A 19,411-nucleotide genomic window follows, 5' to 3' on the forward strand; every position below is an offset into this window, starting at 1 on the left:
GAATTGAAATGTAGGTGATAATCAATACAGATGAAACATCAGAAAAGATTCTGCCAATCTCTAAGGAATTATTTGGCTGGTTTTGGCTGTATAATCCACTGGATTTTTTTCCTGACCTTGGAAAAGCCTATGATCTAGTTGCATTCTCACAAATTATCCTAGAGAAATATGAGGAGCAATACAATTGAGTAAAATGCACATGGCTTTTGATAGTCATTCAGTTACCTTTTAGGAACAACGTATTATTTGACCTCACTACATCACACTTCTTTTGCACGTCTGTGTAATGTTCTGCATGGAAGAAAATAATTGGTGGGGGAAAAGACTGACATGCCAAACACATGATTATAACTGTTTATTTCTGACCCTTAAACATTCCCTTGAATATATTCCCTTATATATCCCCTTAACACTTGCCTTTCTGATTTAGGTGCATTTTCTGGAACCTTCTTTTATAACTGAAGGATGGGACCTGAATGTGAAGGATACTTAGCGAATGCCTGGGTTAATCAGCTTGTTAGTCTCTAGGTTGCAAAGGGTCTGACTTCTGCTCCTTGAGAGATTCCAGTTCCAGCCAATTTAGCTTTTGTATGTGAGGTACATACATGTTGGCCTAGTATAAACTAATCTTACAGATTAAATGATATTGTCATTACAGAATATCTGTAGCTAATGAGATAAGAATTAACACTGAAATAAGGGTGTAGCTGTGACTTGCGGCACCTTCCAATTTTTTCAAAATTCTATAACATATGTTAGAAAAAATTAATTAAAAAAACTCTGTCCACTTGAAGTCAAAACATTCAAAAGTTTTCAAAAACTGCTCTTTTTTTGAGGTGCACTCAAGAGATCTTCCTTTTCTGAAAATTCTACACAGTCAGATACTGTTCATACAAAGGAGTTTTGCATTGAGAAATCTTCGTCCAGTTTGTTTTTAACAATGATATGCAGCAATCCCCTAGTAACATATTTTGTCCCTCCAAACAAAATATCAACTTAGCTTCTTTTATTTTTGGTGTTGCCTGTCCCTAAGTGTGCTGTTCTCTCAGAGAAGAGGTTCCGGATGATAAAGCACATACCTGAATTAAAACACAAAACAATGTGAAAACACAGTAGAGTAGAATTCAAACTGTCTTCAGTTAATTTAGAAGGAACTGTAAGCACCTTCATCTGGCAGCTTTGCAGAGTTCCTTCCATGTACTTAGGAACAAACAGAACGCTACATCATAAAGATGAGATCCTTCAAAATAACTTTAATGACCAAACAAAGATTTTCTGTGTGATGCAGCTAAATTCAGTTGAAATTTTTCCAAAGTATTTTGATGAAAAGGAGAAGGGATATGTTTACATGCAAGTTTTGGAGTGGTCTTGTTTTTTTATCCCTTTAAATAATCATACTGTAAAAGTCCTAATTTAGATATAATTTCTCATGCCAGCTAGGAGTTGAGATTGAGGAAGAATTACACAAAGCCAGAGTATGATCAAATGGGAATTGTTTTTTTTTTTAAAGGCAAACAAAAAAGCAAGTTTCACTAAATAACTGTGAGTCTAGCGTCACTGAAACAACTTTCATAGGTTTGTGTTTTTGTGCACCATACACATGTTGTTTCTTTCAAATGTAACTATTTGTATTTGAAAGATAATGGAAATTAAAACAGTTAATGATGTACTTTCCAGCAGTGGTCTGCAAGAGATGCAGCAGAGAGAGTTAGAGTGTGTGAAAGGCACAGTAAAGATTTGATTTTTTGTTGCCATAGGCATCCCAGTTGTGTTGAGACCCAGCTTTCTGGAAGATGAGATACTTACCTGCAAAGAGCACTAGCAGGTACATTTTCAGAATATAGGGGAAGTAGATTGAGAAGGTGAATGGAAATGGTAGCTTGATGGAGTATGTGCCAAAGGACTCAAAATAAGGCAGTGATACACAAATTGCAAATCCTGTAAAAACATGGTAATCCTTAGTGTAAAGGAAGATCATCAAAAACATGAACAAGTCAGTTACCTTCTATATTTTATATATCTATACATATATATGTGTGCATATATGTGTGTGTGTGTATATATATATATATATGTGTTCATATACATATGCATGTTTTCTCGAGTTCAGTTTTGTAGGTTTGGGATGCTAATGGCTCTATATACTAGAAATACTAAATATATCCTATTCACTAACAAGTTCTGTCAGAAACAAGTGCTTTCAGTGTGTTCTCAGTGGGCAGAGTTCTTGGTGTAAATATGATAACCTGCTAAGCATGACCTGAGCCAGTGAGGTCAGCCTCAGCAGGGGAGAAACTCTGCAACTTGCTGTCTAGTATAATCAGTCTGGAAGAGAGGAAAACATATGTATGTCTTTTATGTGGGTATCTTTCTGATTTACTTAGACAAAAAGAACTTTTTCCTATATTTTTAAAACCTTAAAATAAGCAGACAGAAAAACCCCAAAATGTACCAGACACACAAGCCCCAAACCCCAGATAGTTTCTAATAAAGAAAAAATAACAGAAAAGAGAGACAGAGGTAACATGCAGTTTAATATGAAGGTACCTGAATATTTATGACAGCTTTGGCAACATATGAGGAGCTATGTTAAACACTAAAGGCAATTGAAGTGATCAGATTTTACTGAAGAATATTAAGGAAGCAGGTGATTGGTACCCTTCCCACCTCCTTACCTTTAGCCAGAACTGAGAGGGGATAAAGCAGGATGCACAGTGAGAAATTGAGCCATGTTAGTGGTAGGTAGTATATGCCCATCCTTGCCAACATGTTGTAAGTGTATCTGCAATAAGAGGAAAGCAGATGAGTTCTGAGGAAATCATGATGTCTTTAGAATAAAGCTATACTATTGGAAAAGTCATAGGAATTGCAGAAGAGCTTGGAGCTGTCTGAGTAAATTTCAGAGCCAGCAACAGTTTTCATTCAGACTCCAATGCTGACTCCAAGATGGTTCATTGTTTCAGAAGAGTTATCTGTGGTGCTACCCTAGAGCAGGCAGACAGCAATAAAACCCTCCAGACAGAAAGCTCTATCAGAAACCAGTATGATTTCATACTGGTCCATTAGAAAATGGATTTCAGATGAGAGTGTCACAACTGAGAGGGGCAGGGAGAATATCACTGTCTCTTGGGACTGAGACAGTCCTGATTATGACTGCTGAGCTAGTTGAATCACTGCTAGAGAAGATTAAACAAAAAGGCAATTGCAGGTACATAACATCTTCCCCTCTCCTCAACCTCATGCATGTGCTGCTGCTCAAGTGTGGATTGTTTCCTGTGTGGACCTCAGTAAGGGTAGTAGGTCCAGAAAAAGCAGTTGGTCACCAATGTATTGCAGTATTATATTTTTACTGTGGCTGGTACTGTTGCTCATTGAAAGACCACAATGCTTAGTATTTCAGTGTCCAAAGGTGACCTGATGTTGGTTTGATCTTAAAGTGGTACAGCAGATTTCCAAACACTGGAGAAACAGGTCTGATTGCATTTTCGGTCAGCTGAAAGACTTTTTGCACTGTGGGCTTGCTGGAGATGTGTAAATATATTACCCAAGAGTTTGTTACAGATGAAATGAGTGTTAAAACACTCTTCCTGTATTCCTTTCTTATTGATTAATTCAATTAATTTTGCATCATACCTGGACTGTAGGTGAGTGTGGTAGGCCGAAAATGGATGATTGACTCTGCAACCTCAGGATTGTCTCAATTTTTTATTGTTGTTGCTTTTAAGGCTGAATCTCAACCCAATACAAAAAGGAAACAGCTACTCCCTCTCTATACAATTCCATGGGCTGTTACAGTATAAGCAGGAAAGATCAGAACATGCTCTCAGTATATCACTAGCCATGATGTGTAATAAATAGTCCTTCAGAGAAATTTATGTCCCTGAAAGTCCCTGGAAAAACTTACAATACTTCAAGAGTAGTTGGCTAAAGGATAGAAGAGATCCCTATGTACTTTTAGATATGAATACTTCTTTGAAGTGCTAGGACATGGCACAAATGCTGTAAAATAAATCAGGTAAGAATTCTAAATTTGTATGAGTTGTACTATGGTTTATTTGAATTGGTCATTTTCTGCGATAAACCACAGTAGCTTTCCTGTTAAACAACTGTTATTAATGCTGTGGTGCTTAACTCTGTTCTTTAGCAAGTGTAGAAAATAATGATGCATCAATGGCACTATTATGCACTGACAGGAATTCATATTGTTTATGCTTTTGGCATTTTCTCTAGCTGCACTGAACCCTTTCATTTCAGATTAGGTTCTTCTGTTTTAGTTTTACAAATTCAAAAGGAAATGGGATGGAACTATAATAAAAATAATTAATACAAGTAGCAGCCTATTAAATGTATTTCAAAATACTCTTAAGCTGACTTAAAATCTTTAGAAATTCTCTCTGACACTTTCCTGTTTCAGATCTCTTTTATAACTTGTTTCCTTTGCTGCCTGAAGCCATCTTCTTCAGTCAGTCCCCTAAGCAATATATTTAAACTAGCAGAAAGCCATTCTAGCAGAAAAAAGATTTGCTGCAATGCATAGGTTACTGTGAGAGCTTGTCTTCTTAAAATGTTTGTTAATTCTGTATGTACCTGCTCTAAGTCTAAAAACTGAGGTGCATAGAGGCTTATATTACATATGAGAAATATTTGTTGTTCTTGTGGTGTGATATATGCACTACTACACCGAAACTCTCAGTTTCCTGAAGTAGGAGCTCTTGGCTTTTTGGAAAGCCCAGTGCAATTAACCCAGTCTGCCTTTGCAAGAAGTTCTACTGGTGCTACCTTACTGTGCTGTCAATCTTGGATCAAAGTGGATAAAAAAATAAAATAATAAGGCAACATGATGGTAATGGTAACCAGGATGGTTTCAGGAACTGCTGTTCTCCAGAAGGTAGTTGGGATTGCCTTCTGAATTTTTGTTAAAAACATCAAGGCCTTTGAACTACAAATGTTGATATAGTCTGCTAATGCATTACATCTGCAAATTACTCTGCCTCTTAACCACGTGGATTTTTGTAAAAATCATTAGATAACTTTAAAAGTTCAGTCTTTTATTTTAAAATGGATAATATGCTTTGCCAATTTTGAAACCATTAAATGAGCCTGCTGCACAATGCAGATGGAGTTCTACTGGCAAGGATAACCCATTTTCCCTTCATGGTTTTGATGTTGACTCCTTACCTGACCACATCTAGTAAATTCCAAAGGAAAAATAAAACACAGACGACATATTTCCCTTGAACTTCTTCCTGACTGTTGATCACGACAAATAAAACAATTATTCTCTCAGTGATCTGAAAAGAAAAGAAAACTTTTAATTCAGGTAGCACCTTATGTAACTGTAATTTCTGTGTCATTTTGGCAAAATGGAGGCCACAAATGGATCCAGTTTTCTTTACACAAAATCAGCAATATAGATTTTGTTTCTTGGCCTGCTTTTGCTCAAGGTCCTTCTGCAAAAAGAAGTGGACTGGTGGACTGCTGGCTGTAGCATCAAAGACCTGTTACAGCCTGTGTGGAAGTTGGCTTGCCAGCCGGGATGACTTGGGTTTTCAGCCAAGGAAACCTGTGAATGAGCCCAGGGAGGTCGTGGAAGCAAGGATTAGTCCTGCTGCAAGCGACTACCTGAAGAGCTGGCAGGGATAAGCTTCCCTGCTTGTAGGCTGTGTGGGAGGCACTAGGATAGAGAGGGCCCTTCTTGGTGGGGGTTATGCCAAAAAGTACTCATCTTGCACTCCCAGATCTGTTTTTCATATCTTGGAAATCTGTGACCCAAGGAATCTCTTTCATGTAAGATTTGCAAAAAGAAGGAGGAAAAGTAGAATTCCTTATCTTTCTTTCCATCTTATTCTTGATTACAGGAAGTGGGTTTAAGCTTGTCACTTATGTGAATGATTGCTGTAGTATTTATGTCCTAACATTTTTTCTAGTGGTTGAACTTTATCCAACCCACAAATGGAAAGATAAAGTGTATTAAACAGGCAGTGTGTCCAGTTTAAAATAAGTACTTTGCTAATATTAAAAAACTCCAGAACTTAAAAGCAACTGTGTCTTTTTGCAGCCTTCCTGACAACTCTTCTAACGGTATCCATGCCTGCCCTGTAAAGTAAATGTATCAGTACTGGCAAGAGTTGTCAAGCTGTCCCAGAACAGTAACAATTCACTCTGATTTACACTCTATTTGAAAGGGCTGAAGTAGAAAACATGCATCTAGGCAGTTGGTATTAACTGAGATAGCTTCATTAGGTTGGGTTTTTTTACCCAATGCCATGTCTTCCATAAGGTACATTAGTTGTAATGATTTCACAAGTTGAGAAGTCAAGTCAGTTAAAAGTTACAAAATGAAAGTGGATTACCGAGGTTGTTTTTATAAGTGCTACTATTCTTCATTGGTTTCCCCAGACTCCTACCTTAAACAAAGTAGGAATTTTGCCTCTCAGCTAGTTTGTGTGGTAGTTCTGCTACATAATATTTATGGGTTCCTACATGGACCATTATGGCCACAAACTCTCTTTTTTCACAGACCACATCTGTCAGATAAAGCAACCTTCACTATTCAGCAAAATTACATCAGAGCAATTTTGAGAAAGAGAAAAAGAGTGTGTCTGTCCCCCAGGGATCTCGTTCCTCATCTTGGAAAGCACTGAGAGGCCACAATAGCTAAAAACAGTTTTCCTAATTCTCACCCTCCTATGACCATCATCTTGTGCTGCTGATCCCGTGGGTCCCTAACTGAGGAACTGATTTTTAAAAAAAGGTCAGATGTTGGCAGACTTCTGTATAGATGGGTCAGGAAACAGAAAATGAAAAGTAATATGTCCTGTGTTTGTACACTGATGGTGAGGAACATGTCAAAAACATGGGGGAATTGGAAGTATTGATGCAGATCTGAAACCAGATAGAACAGAGATAAAGGAAACAGGGCAGAGAAACCATCACAAGAACAAAATGAAAACAAAGGTAAAAGCCACGTGAGTATTGGGTGGGACTGTGTGCCAGAGAGAGCAGATAAAATAGAATATGAGTTTAAATTGTTAGATGAAGAGTGGTAAAGCATGCAGCATTAGTAGTGTGGGCATTTTGTTACTGACCCTAAAATCAGACTTGAGATGTGGAGAGGGTGTTCTGCAACATTGTTAATATAAGAGCCATTTCAGGGAATTGCCACAGGTAGTTGTCCTAGAGACCAAGGGCTTTATCATGATAGTGAAAAGACGTGTTCTTAGATGTCTGAGCTGGAAGATTTTCCAATTGGTCACTCATTTTTCAAAAAGTGGGTGGGTGGAAATGTGCTAGAAAACAACAAAAATTATCAGGGTCTAATCCCCTTTCAGCAAGAAAAAGGACAAGCAGTAGGAAGGTAGTTACCATTTCAAACTCCAGTTTGAAACTTCAGTTTCAAATGGATGTGTGCTGCCAGTGAGACAATGACTATGGAGACATAAAATTCAGGCTTATAATCTGGAAATGGAAGAAGCTGCGAATTTTATTCTCTCCCCAGGACACAAGCAGGAACATGAGGCAGTGAGAACCACCTACCTGGGGCTCAGCAGATTTTCTTGATCAGAGATTCATACTGGGGAAGGGGAGCAATGGAGGCACACAGCTTTAGTAATTACACATGATGGAACTCAGTAATCAGACTGTAAAGTATGTTAGGTACTTGCAAGAGCAGGAAATCAGACATGGCACAACCTGGTCGCCTTGAAGTATTTCGTTCCTGTTAGATTGCAGTCTCATCTGGCAAGCAATAGGCTGCACAAAGCAGCCCCCAGACACTGCAACTGGAAGGACATAGCCTTGTTCTGGAGCACATCTGTGGGGCAAGACACAGAGCTGGCTGCTCAGGACAATTGTGATATCTTCATGGGTATGGACAGTGGCATCCTACCTCTTTTTCTGCATAAATCAGGAGGTTTCCTGCCTGCTTGCCTTTATTCTCTTTCCTTTCATAGCACTCCTAGCTTTAGGTAACCCACACAAATCAGTGGTAAATGCAGGGGTTAGTCAAAGGCTGGGGACCTTTTCTGCAAGTGAAGAGGCAGGGTGCTTCTTAGAGAAGAGTAATATATGTTGATATTGTGTTGATATATGTACACACATATCTGTTTGCATATATACGTGGAGTCATGCACATTTATAAATACACACACATATACACACATAGATAAAAAGCATGTGCTGCTACTCAGCTGTGTGTGAATGAAGATGTGATATTCTCTTTAGCTATTCTCTTGCTTGGAAAAAAATAATTTTAAAAGGAGAAAAAAAAAAAGAAAAAAAAAGCGACCACAAAACTACAAGTCCTATGTTTTCACATTCATAAAAAGGAAGTATATGCTAGCATATCACAAAGCATAAATATAATGTTTTCAGTTTTCATTTCTTTTTTAAAAATCAAACTGGAATTACCTTCCTTTTCTGACACTGATCTCTCATAGGATACAGCAAGTTCTGTAGAGTGACATAAATTTCTGCAAGGTAGACTGAGTTTTTTAATCAAGTAAGTGAAACAGAGCAAATTTGGCTAGAGAAAATAGCACATTCACTTCCATTTTTTAATAACCATGACTGTGCAATTTCGTACTTGGTACCTGAAATGCTTACATAGTTCTTCAATTTAGCGTGTATTAACAAAAAAAAACAACAAAAGAAAGTGAGAAAAGTGCCACTAAATATTTAAAGTTTAAAAATAATGTTTTTATCACAGTACATTGCTTTTGGTCAATCCAATCTGTTTGCATAGTATGATGAACTGCTCTTTGTTTCACAAAAACACCAGTCTTTTCTTAGACCTTTCCTCTCTCTTTGCTATGGTACAAGTCCTGTCAGCCTTTACTCCCTAGCCAGACTAACACATTTCATTACCTTCTGTTTTGGTGACAACAATGACATGTGACATGTTCTCCTGCCCTCCTCCAATTATTTAAGATGCAAGTGGCCTGAGAGACATCCCTCTGCACCAGCTTTGTGACCATCTCCTGCTTCACCTTACCCCAGCACATCCATCACACAGGACTCATCTTTCTTTCATGGTGTGACTTGACCTTGACCTACCTCGCTCTTCTCAGGTCCTGATGGCCCAAGACTTTGTCCCTCAATGAATTTTTCCAGAAGACTCCTCTCAGTTTGTTTTTTTCACTATCTGTGTCATGTATCTTGAAGTATTTTTCTTAAATGCTACTAATCCACAACTAATGCAATACAGGCAGAAATCTTTCACTCAAGGATTCATCTACATCTTGTATTTGCTATAAAACCTACAGAACAATCTGCCACCACGGGGGTCCTTTCACAGCTTGTTTATTCAATGTTAATTTATACCTCCACCCATATGCTTCCCTGACGCTGCCTGAGCCAGCTGTTCTCTCATCCTGGTGATCACCCCAAATGAACTTCACTGTGGATGTGCATGCATGTGGCATATGCCTGTTATGAGGGATGCATACAGGGGTAAGTTTTAAGCTCAGCATCGGAATAGATGATAGGAGTACCAGGAGAACCAGGCAGTCACTATCAAATTCTTGCATCTTTATCAGTGCCCTGACTGTGCAGCAGTCAGGCTGCAGCAAGGTAAACATATCTTATCTAACCTTCCTTCCTAGTTCATTGTGGAAAATATGCCCTTTTTTTCTTCCTAAGAGGCAGTGAAGAAAGTGTGACAAGGCATGTGGGAGTAGTGTTGGTATACAGCTGCTTAAACTACACTCTCAGCAAAAGCAGGTAGCCCACGGGACAGCAGATTCTCCACCAGAGTTTATACATCTTGTTTAGAAAGCATGAGATGGCTGCTAACATCAGGGGAAGAGAGTAGTTCACAGTGAGAGTGCAGCTGGGGAAAGAACCAAGTGAGGATCCAAAACTATATTTGGTGTGAGGTGAAACCTCAGAGTCACAGTGCCATATGGTTCCCTGAGCCACCTCTCCATGCTGCCCAGGAGACCACTGTACAAACTGCACTGCCCAGGAAAGGTCACAGTTTTCTTGCTCAGAATATCCATTTCATACTAATGTCATTTGTGGCAACAGAGAACAGTGTTTGTGCAGGCTTCCCTGATCTCTGCCTGCCTTGTGTAAGTCTGACTAGGAAAGAAACAGACTATGTCAGGGCTGGGGAATGTGTAACCTCTGCCAGAACAAGGTTTGCTTTAATGACTAAGAGCAGGCTGTTCTTCTTTCCAAGACATGTGAGATTTGTTACAAGTCATACTAGATAGGAGTCTTCTTTCTCCCCTAGATTAGAATCAAAGCATGTGGATTTAGGCAGGCAAAAGTGGTTATTTGCATTTTGATGAATCTGCTACCATACTTAGGAAGCAGTGTAAAAAACAGAGATCTGTGTTAGTCAATTAGTTAATTAGTTATTTAGGCAATTAGTTAATGGAGATTTGAAAAGAGGAACATCTTTCACCCATGAATATGTCATTTGACAAAAATGGGCTATCCAGAAAACTAAAAACGTAACTAACTACTCTTGGTCTTCTGACTGCTGAGAGAAATAAGAATTTCACCATTATTCAAATACTAAGGATTGAAAAGGTATGAAGGAAAATTCAAGTCATCATTTTACTTTTTCCAATGCATTAAAAAATAACAAAACCTGAGATTAGCACCCAAAAGGGAAAAAAAATAGTGTGACAAGGAAAACGTCAGAGTATCATCTTACTTTCTGCTATAGCATGTGATATTTTGGCTGGTTTTCTGCCTACAGCTGAACATGGAACAAACTACTAGGGGGAAAGACCAGCCTGGTTAAACAGAGAACTTACTGGAAGTCAGGGAAAAAGAAGGGAGTGCATCACCTCTGGAAGGAGGGGAAGATAACTTGGGGGAGCTACAGGGATGCTGGGAGGTTATGTAGAGAGAAATTCAGAAGGGCCAAGCCTCCCTGGAGTTTAATTTGACTACTGCTGATGGCCACTCAACTGGACATTTTCTGGGTCTGTGCTGGGGACCAAGCATGGGGTACTCACTACTCAGTTTTACTCAAAAAGAAAAAAGTTGACAGGACAGTTCTTTCCCAACCAACCCAGTTCTGAGGAAGCAATTCCTGCAATTACCAAACTACTGGCAAACAAGGATGCCTGAGGAAGGGTGCACATGCACCATTCAGGGTAATTCAGCCTGGGCTTGCCCCACGGTTGATGTGTGTCAGTCATGAGAGAGTCTTGAGAACGAACTTACCTGCAAAAACCTGGGGAGGAGACAGCTTTTGTCAATGCCGATGAGGATGTGTAGGATCTCCAGTAAAGATAACAACTGGCAAAGGCGCATTACAAATCCTATGGAGTGAAACGTGTCAGCCAGTGACTCTACAGGCAAAATTAAGAGGAAGATTAGAGGATGGCTATACAGTAAAAGTCTGGAGAAAGTACTGGGTTTGCTTTTACCCTATCATCACAAGGTGATGACAGGAGATGACAAGGAATAAAATTCACGCAGTACCAAACTTCTGGGTAGCAGAAGAAAAGCTTCAGGGAGTCGAGGAGGCAATCCCCTCTGTGTGTGTGGCAGGAAGCTAAAAAAATAATTAAATTCCCTGTACTTAACGCATGGGCAAACACTGTGCAGGATATGTTGTTTTAGAGATACTGCTTTAGGGTATTTCTAAATAGGAGAAAATGTTGAGGAAATGTATGAGGAATTTCTAAACACTAGGAGATGTTGACCTCCTGCCTCTATCTGCGCTGCCAAAAACAAGTAGTCCAGAAAGCAGGCATTTTATATGCCTTCAACTATCCACCATTATAAGTAAAATTAAGTTTCCAGTCACTAGTTTTCTATTTTTGTGTCTTAACCCCAAGCAACAGAAAGATAAATACATGGTTTTTTGAGATAGTAATGTGCAATAATCACAGAGTTATTCTCTCCTGGGGGTTCAGTAAAATTAGTATTTGCCATAGTGACTGGACCTAGTCACATTTAGGTTTATATCTAATTCAAATGTTACTAGTGTGCCACTCAATATTAAAGTTCATTAGCAAAACAAGATCTTCCCAGAGTGACAAGGGTAGAAAACAGGCACAAGTAATTTGTTCAGCCTTTTTAATGGATTCAACCAGTCACTCTGGTTGAATTATAGTTCCTGGTATTGGACATACAAATGTTCAGAATCTTAATTTTATCTCTAATTTGATATTTTTGTGTATTTGTCACTGCCACTTAAAATGTTCAAGGAAAATAGAGAAGGAGCCTTACCTCTTCCAAATGTCATGAACCTGATGATCATATTTGTAAATATCCAAGAATGTCCACAGAATTGCATTAAGTCATACAAAAACAGGTACATGTTCATGGTAAAACTGTGGAAAGTGAAAATAATAAACTATATCACTTACATCATTGTTAGAAATTGCACCCTCTTTGGACATGTTAATAAACCAAAGGAAAAGAGCTGAAATTGAGAGCAGCCCTGCCAAGAAGGGCTTGTGGGCTCTGGTGGAGGAAAGGCCAGACATGACCTAGCCACTCTCAGCCCAGGAAGTCAAATGTGCCCTGGGCTGCATCCAAAGCAGCGTGGGCAGCAGGGGAGGGAGGGGATTCTGCCCCTCTGCTCTGCTCTGGTGAGACCCCACCTGCAGTGCTGCATCCAGCTCTGGGGTCTCAGCACAGGAAGGACATGGACCTGTTGAAGAGAGTCCAGAGGAGGGTCAACAAGATGATCAGAGGGATGGAGCAGCTCTGCTGTGAGGAAAGGCTGAGGGAAATGGGGGGGTTGTTCAGCCTGGAGAAGAGAAGGTTTCAGGATGACCTAACTGTGGCCTTCTGGTACCTGAAGCAAACTTGAAGACAGAGACTCTTTACATGAGCATGTAGCGTCAGGACAAGGTGAATGGCTTTAGACAGAAAGAGGACAGGGTAAGATTAGGAATTAAGGAAAGCGTCTTGACGATGAGGGTGGTGAGGGACTGGCACAGGTTCCCCAGAGAAGCTGTGGATGCCCTGTCCCTGGTAATGTTCAAGGCCACAAGAAGGATGGCTTTCTGAGCAACCTGGACTAGTAGAAGTTGTTCCTGCCCATAGCAGGGGTGTTGGAACTAGATGAAGCTGAATGGAATATAACAATACCTGATGTCCCTTTCAACCCAAACCATTCCTTTATTCTATGATATATAAACAGATCAGTGAAAACTGTGTGTGTCTCTCAGAGGTCCCAGAACAGAACTGTATCTAATGGATTAAAGGCTCCCTTTGTTGCTATGCTGAGCATGCACCCAGAAAAATTTTCAGACTTCCCATCAATTAGGATGATCTGTGGCCATAAAGTGAAGTTTGTGCTTCCAGAGGAAGAAGTATCTAAACAAAGACACTCCATTAACTTCTGGATTCATGTTGCATTTAATAAACAATATTTCTGTGGAAGAAGACTAATGTTTGTAGCTATTCTAACCTAATTTTCACAGACAATCTTACTTTTTGCAAAACTTCATAAGCTGTAGATATACCTAATTACCCATAAATGTATTTTCTTCTGGTCTATTCTGAAAAGAGAGGCTTACCTGTCCTCCAGCTGTAAGACTATTTTTTAGGAAATTAGCTAAGTTAATTTTGTACTAGAATTTATCTCCTGTGTTGCACCTATTAATTTCCTGCCCTATTAAGTAATATTCTCTTCAAGTTGTGCTTTGATCCTGTGTGTTCTTGTGGTACATCTCAGCCAAAAAAACCTTCATTTCATATTTATCTGTACATTAACAAATGGAGTAAATTTCTCTGTTCAGAAATATCTAAATTTGATAAATGCCTATACTTCATTCCTAGCATTGGACCATAAGTAACAATACAGAGTTATTCTAATTGATCTAGATACACTGATCTTCTAAATTTTTATTATAAGTAAATCCCAGGGAGGGCATAAAAAGTGCTTGTCTTCCTCTCTTCCAGTTATAGCATGGTGGCTGTTCACATCATCACTTCTGTAAGTACAAAAAGGTTTGTGGGAATAAAATATTTCCCAAAAGACATCGTTATCCTTTGATACTGTGAAAATAAGACATATAAGGACCTAAACAAAGGAATCTATTCCATATATACCTTCTTTTTGGGAAAAGTAGAATACAACTGAATGGAACTAAAGTCCAGTGAGATCAATTAATATTGAACCCAAATTTAATCTGGGTTAAATGGAAAAAATTCCATTTATTACTGAATGACACGTTGTTCCATCTTGTGGTAAGAAGAAGTTGGGAAACTATTTATTATAAAAAAACAAAAAATTAAGAGAATTGTTCTGTGTTAAGAAACAGACTCATTACTGGATGGCTAGGAATTACTGTATGGAAGTTACAGGAACAGATATGAAAATCTTGAGGCTTTCCAGTCAGCAGCTCCACCACTCTCTTTGGTCTGATACTGCTGTGTAGGCTTCACACTGGATGCAAGCTGAGCATATGGTTTCTCTCTTCTGAAGTTTAGTTTGCTACATCTGTCTGTCATCCTCTGAGCCTGTCTTTCAGTGATTTGGTTGTATTTTCTAAACTCTTCCTGCATTGGCTGGCTAGAAAACTGTTGTTTTTGCAGTTCTTAAGGTACTTAATCTTGACCAAACAGGGAGTAACATTTGTAAATGCAGCCTCACATTAGTGTTTTGGCAGTGTGGCAGCTGTTGCATGTTAGAACACACCATTTAAAAAATATACCAGTGACTGCTGAAATGTGTACAGACTGCTGACATTAATGGAGGGTCCCATATTCCCCAAGGAGTGTAGAGATGTGGTGCTGGGCACTGTGCCGGTGTTACATGGGGGACAGATCCTGGCCCTAGAGCTGCAAGCAACACAATTCCCTCCCTTCCTGAAACTCTCCACTGTGAAGAAACAGCCCTGATCTGAGAATGCATCACGCTCTTTCAGCCCACTTTGTTAATCCCCACACAAAAGGTACCTAAGACCAAACAAAAGCTGTTCACAGAAGTGAAGAAATCTGAAGAGGCTGAAAGGTGATTTCAGTGTGATAAAAGGAAGCTGAAATGTAACTTTTCACCAAGGTCCTTCTCATCCAAAGGCTGGCCTCTTTACCTATTGAAACAGAAGAAGGCTGAAGATAGCATATTTTCCTGTCAACAGACACACATTTCAGGCATCTGCTTCTATGTGAAATGTGAAGGGCAGAAGAGATGGTCTTTATTTAGATCCCCTGCTCCTATCGGTTCACAGCAGGGATGACTCCACATTTCACTCCCAGAACCTGCTTCTGCAGCACAGTTGCAGACAAAACACAGGCTATCAGGAAGTGGTTCAGTCCCCTGCCTCACACTTGCTGGCTAGTCTTCCAAACTTTGCCACGTAGTGCCTGACCTGCTGCCACATCTTTCCCTTGTAGTGTGATTTGCTTTAAGGTGTTTAAATTTCTTTCATTTGAAGGCATTGCAGCGGGTAGGGTATCACAGCACATTTCAGTACTCTGCCTGCACTGATGAGATGAGAGGAGAAAGAAACAAACATAGGTCTTGCAGGAGATAGATCCAGAGGGCCTCACTTGCTATCTGCTGCTTTAATTGTCAGTTTCACCTTATTTACTGTGGCTGCTTTTATGCCAAATACATATATATTGAAATGCTAGGGATGTACTTATCATATGTAACATCAACCCTGCTTAGCAGAAAACTTATCTGCTTTCTCTGTGGGCTCAAAACCCAGAAAACTAGATGAAATGTAAGAAATGTCAGAACTAGCACATGCAGCAGAGATTTTATCATTTTCATTGCAAAGCCTGATGTATTTCCTTGGGCAGAAATTTCACAAAGTGTGACCGTTGCATGTTATTATTTTTATCACTAAGGTCTTCAGCATGTCTTTGTGGTAATCATCACCCAAGGCCAGCATGGAGGTAGGTGCCCTCAGTGTCTGAGGAGTGCTCAGGACCCTGCTCCCCCATGAGCTAAGGTGACAGCACTGCAGAGGCACCCAGACCAGGCCAGCCCTTGCCCCCTCTGTGTGTCCCTTGCAGAGTGCCAGGACGAAGGCCACACTCAGGGTGCTCTCAGGGTTGTCCCACACACAGGGTCCCACCCAGGCTGCATGCACAGAGCACTTCCCTGACCCTCAGGACTCCTGTGCTCGCCACCTTCCTGTGTGCCCATGCTGGCTGACCACACATGAGGAACCAGCCCTCATGCTGAAACCAGACAGAAATGTTCCTTTCTCTCTTTTTTTTTTCTTTTTTTTTTTTTTCTTCCCTCAGTAGACAAGATCTGCTAGAAAATTCCCTCTGCTGACATGGTTTCATTTTCTAAGTCCCATTAAGTCATGTTGATCTAAACTTCTATGTCTTCCCCTTCCCACCCGTGACAAGCTGCAAGCTCCTATGGTTCAGGAAGAAGAGAGCTTCTGAGTACTGCTGCTGTACTTTTCTCCTGCAGGCACATCCATCCCACCCACTGTTTTTTTCCCTTTCCTTTTTGCATTTGAGCAGTCTGTGTCACCTGCACTCGAGAGTATTACCTGTTGCAGGGGTCGGATTTCTGCTGTTGCTCCTGAGCTTTCTCCTTTTTCCGCTTTCCAGCTGCAACAGCTGTTTGTTAGGAGATCACCCCTCCTCTTTCCTCTTACCCCACCCCAAGACGTCACCGTATGTAGCACTAAGCAGGAACAGCACTGCACTTCCCGAGAAGGAAGTTTTTAAACCCAAATATCTCCACTACATTTGCCCTGACCCTCAGTCAGCCCAGTTCATCCCAGCCCAGCCTAGCACAACCTACCCATTTTACCCTACCCTACCCTAACCTAATCTAAATCGGTTTCTTTCTGTTATACCAGTAAGCTAGTCTGTAAATTCCACTAGCTTTATTTTTTAACCCAGAGCAATGTTTTGAAAGATTACTCGAGGGAAGAAATGCAAAACTGTAGTGCTTCTTTTATACTTATATCATCAGGACTACAGCAGTGCTATCAGCTCCATCAAATGATAAGAAAGGATGTCAGCAAATAAAAATGGAGGACTTTAAATTATTACAGATAGAGGAAAGAATTTTCTACTCATTATATAGAAATGTGTGCTTTGCCCCTGTGAAATATGGACACTACTTGCAGAGTGAAAATATGTGTTCATCCTAGCTTACTTCTGCCTGAGGTGTCTGAGATATCTCAGCATAAATCAGATGAAGAATACCCTAACTTGTTTATAAACTCCCTTCTGCCAATAAGTAAGTTCTGCCACAGGCATTCATGTTGAAATCACACCCCATCCTGCAGTGAGATTTGAAATTTGATGCTATAAGTGAAGAGCATACTGAGGATGTGATAAGCATAGGATGCTTATCACATAGGATGCTTACTGAGTCTCATCCCTATTGCAAGTGGCACTGAGCTCACCACAGACTGGCAAGACCCATGTCTGTGGTGTCCTGGAGTGGTGCAAAATGCCTCCCTGGCTAGTGGATGATTTCCTGGCAGGCAGAGTGGGACACAGTGTTTTCCACAGTGATGTCTCCCACCTGAGACCTGAGCACAGGGGTCATTTCAGTTATGTCTTTGCAGCCATACATGACAACTTACTTTCACTGCTCCAGAATCATCTTTTTCTAGGCTAAAGAATTCCTTTATTTCTCAGGAGGAGATAATGTATCAATGTTAAATAGAGGGTTAAGCAATTAAACATACCACTGTTGAAAGGCTTAGCTGAGCTTTTGCAGACAGCCTTCATACTACCTGCCTCTGGTAGGACAGCTGGAGTGACCAATGCTGCCAGGAGTGGAGCTCACCACTCTAAGTACTGTAGCAAGATCCAGGAGCAGAAAGAACAGCTCTTTTCAAATATTTAAAAGCAAGAAAAGCTCACGTAGCTTAGTGATGTACAAAACACTTGTTGACCCATAGAGGTGACAAGGTGAAGGGGGGCTGGGAGGAGGCTGACGCTGGGACAATGCCAAGCACCCACGCATGAGCTGCTTACTCACTCCTCTCTGCAGCTGGACAGAGGAAAGAAAATTTAGCAAAGGGTTCATGGGTTGATGTAAGGACTGGGAGAAATTACCTCAGCAAGTACCATCATGGGCAAAACAGGTGCAGCTTAGAGATACAAAGTGAACTTAGTACTAACAAATCAGAGCAGGACAAAGAGAAGTAAAATAAGCCCTTAAAAACCTCCTACCCAGCTGGCACAAGGAGACAGGGAATGGGGATTACAGTCAGTTCATCACCCATAGCTTCTGCTGCTCAGGGAGAGGAGTCCTTCCCCTGTTCCGCCATGGGGTCTCTTCCTACAGGAGACAGTTCACTGAGAACTTCTCCAGCATGGCTTCGTCTCATTTGCAACAGCTCCCTGCAAATTGCTGCAGCATGAGTCCATCCCACAGGCAAATCCTCCCAAAACTGCTGCAGCCTGGGTCACTCTTCCATGGGATGCAGTCCTTCAAGGACAGGCTGCTCCAGCTGGCAGCAGGACCCCTCTCTCCCCAGGTCTCCCACAGGATCACAAGCTCCTCCAAGGCATCTGTCTGCTCCAGTGTGGGCTTCTCTATGGGCTGTGGATGGATCTCCATCCCTGTGGATCTCTGTGGGCTGCAGGGGCACAGCTGCTTCACCATGGGCTGCACCACAGATTGCAGGGGAATCTGGTGCCTGGAACAGCTCCTCTCCCTCCTTCTGCACTGACCTTGGTGTCTGCAGAGCTGTTCCTCTCACTTGTTCTTACTTTTCTCTGTCCGTAGTAACAAATGCACAACAACTTTTGTTTTGATTTCTTCTTAAATCTGTTATCACAGAGTCATCGCCACCATTTCTAATTGGCCCAGCCTTGATCAGTGGTGCATACATCTTTGGAGCCACCAGGGATTGGCTCTGCCAGATGTGGGGGAAGCTTCTGGCAGCTTCTCACAGAAGCCACCCATATAGCCCCTTCTGTTACCAAAAACCCAAGCCATGCAAACCCAATACACAAGGGCACCAGCAAGGGCTTGCAAACTAGATTCTACTTTGGGTCCGTGATGGTGGCCACCCCTGGCACAGCCTGGTAGGAGGCAGGGGCAGCTGAGGCAGCTGTATGTGATGGTGCTGGGGTGGTACTGCCCACCACTGAGGTTTTTGAGAGCCTTCCTTTTGCAGCACTATGGCTCTATAGAGTCTGTGCTCATTTGCTGCTGAAAAAATCATCCTGGGATGATGGCATGTCAAGGGAGTGATGTTGTCCTCCAAAAGGAATGTTGTTGGTGCCTATTCCGTGATGAGGAATGAGACACGGCAAGGGCAATCAGACCTAATGCTAGGCCTTAGCACAAAAATTCCTTCTTTAAATTCGAGAGTTTTTTCTGCTTTCAGCTTTCATTTGAAAACGCATGTGAAGTCTCTTTAGCTATGTGATTTGCAGTGGTATTTTTGTAGTGTAATGAATATAAGGAAGTAACAGGTAACAGCTTTTATCAGACCAGATAGAGGTGGGGACGCTTCTAGGTACACACAGAAAGGTTTTTATGCTT

At 40.9% G+C, this 19,411-nt stretch overlaps 1 protein-coding gene across 2 annotated transcripts; it reads right to left on the reverse strand.

The window, feature by feature from the left end:
- Positions 1–340: 340 nt before the first annotated feature.
- Positions 341–16,524, reverse strand: HACD4 (3-hydroxyacyl-CoA dehydratase 4). 2 transcript variants are annotated; one of them, XM_033085059.1, is made up of 7 exons: positions 16,440–16,524; positions 12,196–12,299; positions 11,182–11,279; positions 5,179–5,291; positions 2,676–2,782; positions 1,807–1,938; positions 341–1,079 (listed from the first exon to the last, which is right to left on the reverse strand). In XM_033085059.1, the coding sequence occupies exons 2-7, from the start codon at positions 12,290–12,292 to the stop codon at positions 997–999; spliced, it is 630 nt and encodes a 209-aa protein (XP_032940950.1). In that variant the 5' UTR covers positions 12,293–12,299; positions 16,440–16,524; the 3' UTR covers positions 341–996. The 2 variants fall into 2 exon arrangements, with proteins under 2 accessions (XP_032940950.1, XP_032940949.1); XM_033085058.1 differs by having other exon boundaries at positions 11,182–11,309.
- Between the last annotated feature and the right edge of the window lie 2,887 nt (positions 16,525–19,411).

The sequence above is a fragment of the Catharus ustulatus genome, chromosome Z (genome assembly GCF_009819885.2).
Source record: "Catharus ustulatus isolate bCatUst1 chromosome Z, bCatUst1.pri.v2, whole genome shotgun sequence".
Taxonomy (NCBI): domain Eukaryota; kingdom Metazoa; phylum Chordata; class Aves; order Passeriformes; family Turdidae; genus Catharus; species Catharus ustulatus.